This window comes from Toxoplasma gondii, chromosome VIII (assembly GCF_000006565.2).
Source record: "Toxoplasma gondii ME49 chromosome VIII, whole genome shotgun sequence".
Taxonomy (NCBI): domain Eukaryota; phylum Apicomplexa; class Conoidasida; order Eucoccidiorida; family Sarcocystidae; genus Toxoplasma; species Toxoplasma gondii.
Genome location: NC_031476.1, coordinates 3,051,101 through 3,061,536, shown reverse-complemented (window position 1 = coordinate 3,061,536; position 10,436 = coordinate 3,051,101). Strand labels below are relative to the sequence as shown.

The window sequence follows — 10,436 nt, the reverse complement described above, 5'->3', positions numbered from 1 at the left end:
AATAGCGACAGCGTGGAGAGAACATTTCACTCGTTAACAACTTTGCAAGCGCTACAGACTGCAGTCCAGGCTGAATGGGTTCATCAGAGTCTTTCGGATCCCACAGTGCTGGAAAACGTGTATGAAAACGATCTTCGGCGCCTCCAGAAAGTCTGGTTCCATCCTTCGGCGGTTCCTCGTGTTCAGGAGTTAGAGGCGTAAGTTTCTCGTAGCCACTTGACTCCAGGATGGGAACACCTTCTGCACTCAGAAGTAGAAGTATCGGGAAGAGCGATTTTTCGCGAGGGTGCTAATGGTCACGTACTTGCTCGTGAATGATCCTGTGCAAGGCGCTAGAGGTTCTTCCGTTGTAGGAAACGGAGTCGACAGAGGAGGACTGAAACCCCCAGCTCGAGTATCAATTTCCTCGTTGAAACCGTGCCAGAGCGAGTCCTCGCCTGCGTTTGGTGTTGCCCGCAATGGTGTCCAGCTGTCTTCTCAGGAAAAGTCCATTCTGGAGGGCTCAAAGCAGCGTATGGCAACTGACAACCCAAATTATCCTTCAGCACATCTGTCCGCGGCAGCTCTGTGTGGTGTCACTCCAGTACCGCGACCACTCGTTGTACATGGTTGCTGCCCTCACTCTGCAAGGACTCGAAGGGGGGGAAGGGAGCTCCGATGCAGTCCGCTACTTTGCCGAGAAAGTAACGCTGCCTCACCAGCTTAGAGTGCAACACGCAGACACCGAACCTGTTGACCGTCTTGTCGAGGCGATTCTGGTGCATATGATGGAAAGCCTCGAGCTAAAATTGTATCGGACATCTCTTTACGAGCGCGTTCAAGCCTTCCAGGAAAACAGACCTGCCCGAGAATGCCATCCGCAGCACCTTTTGCTGTTGCCGGATCCATCTCTAGTCCACTTCGTGTTTGAGAAATTCGAGGTCATTGTCAGACTCTTCGGACCGCATGTTTCGAGGGATTATAGTCTGCACTTCTTCGCTCACAGAATGCTTCAGACCGAAGATTCCTTCTGCACACCTAATAGACGATCGGTCTCAGAAATGAACATAAGTTTCGCGAGAGAAAGCGTGATCGTACTAGCGGGCCCATCAATAGAAGGCGGAGACAACAAGAGGCAGCATTCGCCTTCAGAATTGAGCGAGCAAAAGGACGGCCAAGCGTGGTCGACTCACGACTCAAGTGCCCCCGATCATTGTTCCATCCACTGTGCAAGGTAATCATGGGGCTGCTCTCGTTCTGACTACTCTGGCAAAGTTAATGTGGCAGTCACTCTCTGTTTTACGTTCTGGTCAGCTGACGAAGCAAGTGCCTGTGGCTAGTCGGATTAAACAGCCATCAGCGGTGGAACACAGGAGGGGCATCTTCGTCAGAGGCACAGAGAACAGAGAAAACGAACACAAAGGGTGGGCAGCAACGTTCATGAGCGGTGAAATGAAAACCTCTGTTGACCTTGTTTGATTTTATCCGTAACTGGCGAGTCACCGTTGGCCATCCTCAGCACTACCCATCCCGACGTTGAGTCCTCCAGCATGCGTACGGACTTCCTCATTTTCTTTCTTTTTCAGATACACCACGGAGGACTTCGTCGACTGCATGTGCACACAGAGTCCTCAGGTTTTATGGACGCCGTCCGTCGAGCAACTCTTTCAGCAAGGAATCAATCCAGAGCAGTTGCTGGCGCTGGATTTGAGTCATCTGACGTTGATCGGAACCCTTGACTGGAACTCCCACAAGGCCGCCGTGCAGAATGCAGCTCGGTACCAGTGGAAAAGCATGCGGAACAGAAATTCTACCTTGCGAGATTGTGACGTGACTCTCCTGCTTTCTCTACAAGGTGCGGAAAATTCTTCGAGTTTGGGCCCTCCGAGTAATCCAACTAATTGGTCCGAACCTTGTTTTTGCGCCACCACCACCAGAGCACAACGCAAGCCTCACGTCAGGGGGTGGCCTCACGTCTGAAGTCAGTCTTTGTTCCACCTGACATAACTGTCGTAGCGTCGTCGCACAAGTGACGAATGTCCGTCTACCTGGAAACACTGCAACACACGCTCCTGAAGAGCTCTTCCCTGGCTAAGCACAACGGTGGTTCTTGCTGTCGTCATCTTGATACTCCTCAGGGGTCAGTGCCATTGTTTTGAACGACTACACCGTGCCAGAGGCTACTGTCAGACATGGCGCGAGAACTCTTAACGAACTGCTCAGGACTCAACAAACACTGGCAAGCACTGAGTAAGCGTCTCGGGAAAACAACAGCGGGAGCGCAAGATTTGCTTCTCACTACGCTTTAGACAGCTAAGGTTCGCAAGGCCTGTTATGCTTGCAACCTGAGAGCTGTTGTACGATGGAATGGTAATCTGAATCTTCTCTTGCACGTCAAAGCAGAATTGCACGTAGCGAAAGGTGCCCTACACAGGTTTCAGCCGTCCCTGTGTTAATGTTGGTTTCCGTTCTTCACGTGTTTCTGATTCTCAGAACCTCCCTCGAGTCTAGAATGCGGTGCCCGGAGAAGAAACGCACTGGCACTCCTGCTGCCACATCGTCCATGCATTCAGGGGCGGACTCAAGAAAAAAACCTTCAGTAGGGAATGCCGCTAACCCAACTGATTTCGAAGTAAACAAACGACAGAGCAGCGCACTTCGTGACACACCTACGGATGACCATGCAGAGCGCGCAACGGACCTCCCCGGCTTGCAGGCACCCCCTACTGCAGTGCTCTACGGTATTCCGTGGGTCACAGCAGGCCATCCGGGGAGAGGCCAAGCTAAAGGAGACCACGGAACTAATGGAGTTCCAACAAAAGGGAAACAGAAGCCATGAATATATTTAACCCAAACGTGGGTATGACGGAATATCCACAACTACGGGGTAACAAATGCCGAGTGTTCAACGCTCACTCGGCATCTTTTGCTTGCGATACGGAACAGCTGTCAGATCACTAGGAGGTTAACAGTGCTAAGAGTGTGTCGACATTTGAGCTCAGGAGAAATGCAACGCAAATCAACCTTACCATAGCCAAACGGGCGGAGGGTGGGAAAGTCACTAAGCTCTCGCACCCATAGCTAGAAAAGTGTCTTCACCACCTCGAGCCCTGAAGGACAAAACAGGGCTAGTGTGGCATACTCCGTTACCACACTCGGCGGCCATTGCCATAACGAAATATGCCATGTGCCCGGAAGCAGTCGACGAGACTGAAGTGGCAACGCTTCTACCAACCATCTGCCCCGGCACCTGCGTTACACGTGTAGTTCCGACCTCTACCGGTAGGGTAATATGGGCACCACAAACCGACGAATGGAAATCCAGATCATTTCTGCACCTGTCTCCGCGTCACGTTTCCGCACCGGACCACGGTCGTTCAATTGATAGCCTTCTGCGCAGCCGCGATTACAGGGGTCGTCTGCTAAAGTCCTAAGGTACACTGGTTAAAAAAGGACACATTTCAAACGCTTGCGACCTTTGTCGCAGACTTCGACGCTCGAAGTAGAGTGGACGCACACGCCAACACAAGCGTGGGCGCGACCGCAGGAGCCACTGCTTTTCAGCATGAGTCTTACGTGCACCCACATTGCGTGAACACCTTACATTTAATCTGTTGAGCAATCTCGTATCTAACAAGGAGACGCTGCGAACAGCACCAGGGCCCACGGACACTGGCACTTATGGTATCTGCCATTAAACAACCGCAGAATGCATCAACACACAAATAATTCTGGCCCCTCTACTATCTCCAACATTAGCATACGCGGGCAGTGAGTTTCTTGCGAAATCAAAGCGTTTCTTCTTTTTTAAATGAACGCGTGCGTGACGGCAAGAGAGGTGCAGAAATATCCACAGGCACCGATGGAATGAACAATCCGCCTTCTCAACACTGCCTGACCTCGTACCCGGCCATCGACGTCCAGGTTCTCATGACCACATAACAAATCGGCACAATGATATTGAAAGCAATATCTGTGCCGTTCCTCTGAACAACGCAAAGTTTGGCATATTTAAAGCACACATCACCGTGAAGCCCCAAAATGATCTTGGGCATGACGGTACGCAAAGTGAACCAACACACTCAGCTGCCCTGCCGTTGAGTTGCATCAATCGTGATTATAAGGAAATACACCAACAAAAACCAAGAAACGTCATGCCCCTCATTTTCAACGGCGGGCAGTTCAAAACATATTGTACAGTAGTACGTCAGCTCTACCTATGGAGTTCTTCCGGGCACAATGTGGCCAACGGTCCAGTTTCCTACAGCGTGAAGAAGACCAATTGATTGCAAAATTGTTGCCGCGGTACTGTCTAACCAACGTGAAACAGACCGTTCCGCAGAACTTCTTATGATACCTGCGGGCATGTAAAGTGGGTGGAGTTTTCTCGGAACACGAAACGCTTGTACGACAGCACGTGGGACACAGGCCTTAGAAAGAAACTGCATACACAATCATTCTGGAATCTGCTTCGCAGTTACAAACTCATATCCATAGCCCCTTCTACTCGAAAAACATTTTCAGCTGCTCTATTGTCTTCTCGCCAAACTGCTGGTCCATGGTTCCCCTTCAGCAGATCGACGGTCGCGAACAAGTCATCCGTGTCACAGGCGGAGTTCAAAATCAAGCTGTACGTGCGCACTTCCGTCTTGACGACGCAGCACCGGTTTTCTTCTAGGCGATGGCCCACTGCGAAACAGCAAACAGATCAACAGTGCACATCATACAATGATATGACTGCAGCATCCTTTATCCAGAAAGCACACCACTAAATCTCATTTGGTGGCGCTGAGCAGCATCCATTGTAGTAGGTCTTTCTGAAGCTGCGCCTCAAAAAACGCATGCATGCTCAAACCTCCCTACATGTTTTGATTCTCCGGTTAACCTCCTGAAACTCGGGTGACTCCGACGTGCCCGCATATACGTCCTGGACTGCGCGCAGATCCAGAGCAGTCGTTTTCCTGAATACTGCAAGCACGCACACACATCTTCTTTTGCGAACCATGCTACATAGGAGACTTACTAAATGGCACAACCAAACGTCTGAAGGATCGCATACACAACATTGTAAAAGTCATTATGTTAAGCGCATTCATTCTTTCGGTGTGTACTGAAGGAAGACAGTTTGCAAAAATCTTTGATTTTCCACCATTTCTTGGCTGATTCGTCCCGTGTACCCTTTTGATTGCCAAAGCAACACGCACCGTTGTCCACGCAATAAACAACACACATCGAACCACGTTCTGCCTTTGAGTTTCTGCACACTCATCCGAGAGCGGTTAAACTGTCTCTTGCTCCTTACTAGGACCAAGGCCTTTAATGTACAGTGTCCGAGTCTTTGGGTCAATTTTCAGAAACTTCTTTTTCACTTTGAGAGAGCGCTTCGCCAATTTAGCGCAGTCGAATCCCCTACAGAGCATCAGGACACAGGCAGCGTAAAGTGGTGCGCACAACACTATGCAGCCTCTTCTGGATATCTTCGGCCAAAAGGAGACACAGGCAGTACATCCTTGACATCAGCTGCTCAATCGGGAGATCACACCTACGAATATACAGCGAGCATCACAGGAATACTAACGTTGGTGTTCTTGGAGTGGTTTGGTCACATGCGTCAGTCAACTAATAATAAATCCTTAATTCACTTCAGGTTTGACACGGAAGCGAACTCTCAGCGATATCGATGTCTTTATCCCGCCTCCCTACTGCTTCAGTCGTTGTAGCGCTGTCAGATAAACGGTGAGCATATCCTCCCCTGCCATACATCACACAATACACAAGCAACCAACGTATGATATCGATCATTATTTCACTGCAGTGACACACGCAAACAAAGACAGAGAACGCGAACTCTACCAGCATTCCCTCAAATTGTTCAAGAGGAAGTCAGCCATCGTTCGAGTGTCGAAAAGAGACGTTCTGATGAAAATAGGTCTACAGCGTACCACGCTTCGTGTCGCGAAACTGAAAAAGCAGACCCAGTCGCAAGCAAACGTCCTTCGGCAATCCAAACCGAACCGAAATTTCTTTGGCCTTGTTGAGTACTTCTGGACTCTTGCGATCTTGACGGAACTTGACGTTCTCCGACAGCACCTACGTCAGTTTTCGCGCACACGTGTTCTGTACCGGAATTAAGACTGGCTTTTGTCGCTGATGCTCAACATCGAAGCTGGCCCCACGCTGCTCGTAGCACTTTTCAAAAACGAATCGTCCCTTACTGTATGGTCCCGGATACGTTACCGAGGAGGGCCAGCCACGACGTGGCACGAAAAACTTTCATGGATTAGGAAAAATACGTACCCGCGCAACGATGGTCTGTCCAACGCTGGAAACACAAAGGAGATACTATTACTGCCCTGAACGACTCAGAAAAATACCTGGTTAAGTACTTGGGACAAGCACACGCGTAGAACTCCCTGAAGAAATCTTAGATGTCCAACGATCCGAACTTCTACGAGCTCGACTGGGTCATCAATTCTCTTGACTGCTCAGCTCAAGGTGGCGGGCACATGGCACGCTACTTCTGTGGATGGAAGGATACACTGTCGGCCGCATCACTTTGTCGAGCGCATATGCGTCGCTCGATTCCGGGATGACAACCGAATCAAGATCTCATTCTTCCAGAAAAAAACGACCTCGCAAAGTTAACTCACCCACTGTTTCCGCACCCTCAACTCAGGGCCAGGAGGGGACGGCGCCGGATGCGCAGCCGCTAGGTCGCGTGTTGGCGTTGTGTGCTCCTCCGCGGGAAGCTCCACTTCACATACTGCAAACACGTTTGCGCAAAGTGATCAGAGCTCTTTAGCCTTTGTTTCTGCACGTCACAGCATGCCTGCGCACAGCTGTGTACACTGTGTGCCTCAGCCTTGCGTTACGCGCCCCCACAGCCGATAGATGACGGCCTCGACGCACACCCGTAGCTGTGCTTGCATTCGTGTGTATGTTAAGCAAAATATTCAGCGGACACCCTACAACCGCCTCGAGTGGCAAACGATGGGATCACCACGCGGTGTTGATACTGAAGCATTTTTGGTGTAAGAACGAACCGAGCTGAATCTCCTCCAAACGGTTGTCTTTTCTATCATCGATTCCTGCATGTGAGCAAACATAATATTCACCAGCCGTCTCCATCACCCAGGGAGACTCTGTGGGAAGCCGCTAGGAACTTTTTGCTCAGTCAAGAGTCGGTGAATGCATCTTGCGCAGGCGCATCGGAAACCCTCACCTTCTGTTGGAGGCTCACTGCCAACATTATTGAGTTCCCGCAGTTGTTTCTCGCAGTCCTCTCTCAATAAACGCGACTTCCCTGTCTTGAATATTTGCTTCTTCTTGCCGTAGTCCCTGCAGCATACGGAGCGGAGAGACACCTTCTCAGTGAGAGAGACGAACGGTCGCTCCTTGTGCGCGTGACGCTACATATGATCGCTTTCACATCTGGAGAGAACAAAGCGGTGTGGCTCGTGCTCACTGTCACTGACGGAAACACCCGCTACCGAGTTAGCCAGCGGACAGGAACACTCTTTTCACATTAACTGAGGGCTCAACAGGGTGCAATATTCCATCTCGAATGTAAGAACATTGATTGTGACCGAATTCCCGCAATGGCAAGTGAACAGAACGAATGCCAATTTCAATAATTTCCTGTCTGTGCGCGTCATACGTCACACGCAGATCATCCCGATACACCAACACTACGTGATGACGACAGTGCTACACTACGATGTGCCTGGTGACAAAGTGTTACGTATCACCAGCCGCCTCCAGCGCCAGGATTGTTATGGCGACAATAATACGTACTCCTTGGGCAAATTCCACCTTCCCTACACCCCCCCAAAACAAGGCAAAGGGTGCAATACAATGCGAAAGGGAGTTACGTGTCATGCATACGCTTAACCACGCCTCTTCGCATGTGGCAGACGACATTGAAGACTGGTCAAGCACCGTCTGCTATCATATGGACAAACCAAAAGAACTGCACGTTACCATGAAGCAATACTGCATATCCTAACGAAGCATATATTCCCTAGACGCTTACTCAAAAACTTTAGCTGTGTCCTCCTGTATCTTCCGCCTCTGCTGAAGCTTCTCCGTGAAAGACATGGTTACGCAGATCGGAAAACAATCAGTTCGTCGTGTGGCGTCACGTGTTTGCTCAAAGCAAGTGTGGGTCTACGTAAGGTATTGTTTGGCCTCGACTAAACTGTCACCTGAGATGGCACGTCGCTTAGTGCGCTTAAAAAGCATCAAAATACAGCGGAGCGTGCACGCGATACACGAGACTGCATAATGGTACTTTATTAAGGTGAAACTCAGAAACAGCAGTCAATCGGGCAAAGATATGCCCTGGGCGGTCGGATCCCCAACCTACAAACACCCGCGTCGTGCAAGAAGTCTCTCGGCTATCTGATTGAAACTATCGCACCAACAGAAGACACAAGCCGCCAACAATCGACAACAATGGACGACGTGGGTGCCCTGTTCCCGGGAGGGTGTCGAGCATCCGGGCTGGAAAGTCGCTGACCCACACAGGTTTCAACGCTGTAGGGGGACAACGGCAGGGCGAGAACACATACAGAGGCGTCTGCGTATCCACAGAAAAGCCGAATGGGAAAGCGCAGGTTAAGAAGAATAAAGCAGTACAAAAACGAGAGATGTTAACAGAGGAGCCAGCCATCTACTGGCAAGGCAGGCCATACCGCTACCTGAGTCACAAACGCGGACACAAAGAAAACATTGTCTCATGCTAGTATCGGCGTAGAAGCGTTCATACGAAGTCTGCGCTCTTTCAACAGAGAATAAGAGGAACTCATTGTCTTCACACAAGCACCGCAATGGACACGCATGCGCCACGGGAGCGGAGCCTGAATCGGCGGGCTACTTAAAAGAAGTCAAGGTCATGTGTACCGTAGCAACAAGGTGGCATTACTCAGTGCAGATGTTCAAAGCGACCGATCTGAAGTAACACTATGATAGAATTTCTTGCGCCAATGAAGCCACTCTCACCGTGAAGTGCTGAGTATTAGAGACACGACGGTGAAAAAAAAAGAAGTCACACCCAGCGCTTTGTTTGTGAAAAGCTTCGAGGCATGCAGCCACAATTCTGCGCTGGTATACTTAGGTAATGGAAATCCAGCGAATTGGCGAAGATGATTTCGAGGCAAGAAAACTATGGCGATACTTTAACATCATCTGTGAACGTGGAATGATGACGCATGGTCATCGGCGAAACAAAATAGTCGTTGTTCAAACTAGAGTTTCTCGAGTCTCGGTGGACCGGCGTGGCGACCAGCCACCAGCGGAATGAGAGTGGTAGCAGATGCTTGTGTGCGTTTTGGTTTGCAAGAGTGTCTGTGAGCCGCGGAAAGCTTGACTGCCTCTAGTTTTCTTAGGCTTGAGAGAGATAGCAACTCGGCTGCTAAGGCAGTGAAGTAAGGGAAACGTAAGGACTTCGACCCCCGTCTTTTCGACCCTATGGCTTTGTGTCCCAGGGGTACCTCCGGAGCCTTCGGGTGAAAGAGTGCCTTACAGTCCTGGTGTTGACGACCCTGTTTCCTCGCGTATTCGCCTCAAAATTTCACGATGTCTGTTAAGCCAAGTGTTTTCAGCCATCTAGGACTGTACCCAGGTGAATAGCTCACCGTGCTTTACTAGATTTCCATGAGGCGTCGCCGATGGCTTGCCGTGAATCGAGACCTGTGGCGGGTCGGAGGTGTGGAGGGCCAGGATACAAAGAAAGTATCCCTTTCTTTCTGAGCTGCTGTCAATACGAAACCAAGGTACTCAGTCATTGAACCACACTTTGAAAAGCTCCAAATGCCAATTTCACGGCGTGGGATGTGGGCCGGCATAGTTTGGGCCTTGGCTCTCGCAAGAAAAGCCATGTATCTTCGTGATACTGCTACACTGAAGTTCCAGTGCGGATGGAGCGTGATGCGGAAAACAATATCCCAAAGTCGCGTAGGCATTCTTCCCTGGCGTATCTGTGGCGATCTGCAAATTGTGCAGATGTCTTCTGTGTCTAAAGTGTCCTGAGCAAATCCCCGATGAAGTGCATGGGGGGCTACTCGTGATCTGGTTTATGGGGGACAGGTGTACATTGCGACCTTTGACTGTCAGGTTACTGTAATGAGTTGCCGGAAATGAAGTTTTCATCTGGCGAGAAATAGGGTTTACAATCAGGCACAGTGCTTTTGCGAGAATGTCAATGCAATCTGTGACTTCAACGCGCAACGCGTCGACAGCACCGACTGCCCTCGAATGCATGATGGGAGCGTTCCTCAGTTGTGACAAGTGGCTGTTTATCGATCCAATGCTTGGTCCCGTCGTCGATCCAGTACCATGCATCGGGCGGGCAGGTGCCACTCAGAGAAGCAGTGGGCAAGTACAGATGTCCAGACATCGTTGGTAAGTTAAACGTATAACCCACATCTCAGCATGCACGTAGCTGCGTTGCAACCTGT

At 50.3% G+C, this 10,436-nt stretch overlaps 1 protein-coding gene across 1 annotated transcript; it reads right to left on the bottom strand.

Annotated features, from left to right (window-relative positions):
- Positions 1 to 4,306: 4,306 nt before the first annotated feature.
- TGME49_274050 (hypothetical protein) lies at positions 4,307 to 8,459 on the bottom strand. The gene is made up of 8 exons (XM_018781712.1): positions 8,012 to 8,459; positions 7,202 to 7,317; positions 6,630 to 6,742; positions 5,922 to 6,069; positions 5,683 to 5,731; positions 5,282 to 5,388; positions 4,843 to 4,947; positions 4,307 to 4,668 (listed from the first exon to the last, which is right to left on the bottom strand). The coding sequence occupies exons 1-8, from the start codon at positions 8,074 to 8,076 to the stop codon at positions 4,457 to 4,459; spliced, it is 915 nt and encodes a 304-aa protein (XP_018636749.1). The 5' UTR covers positions 8,077 to 8,459; the 3' UTR covers positions 4,307 to 4,456.
- Between the last annotated feature and the right edge of the window lie 1,977 nt (positions 8,460 to 10,436).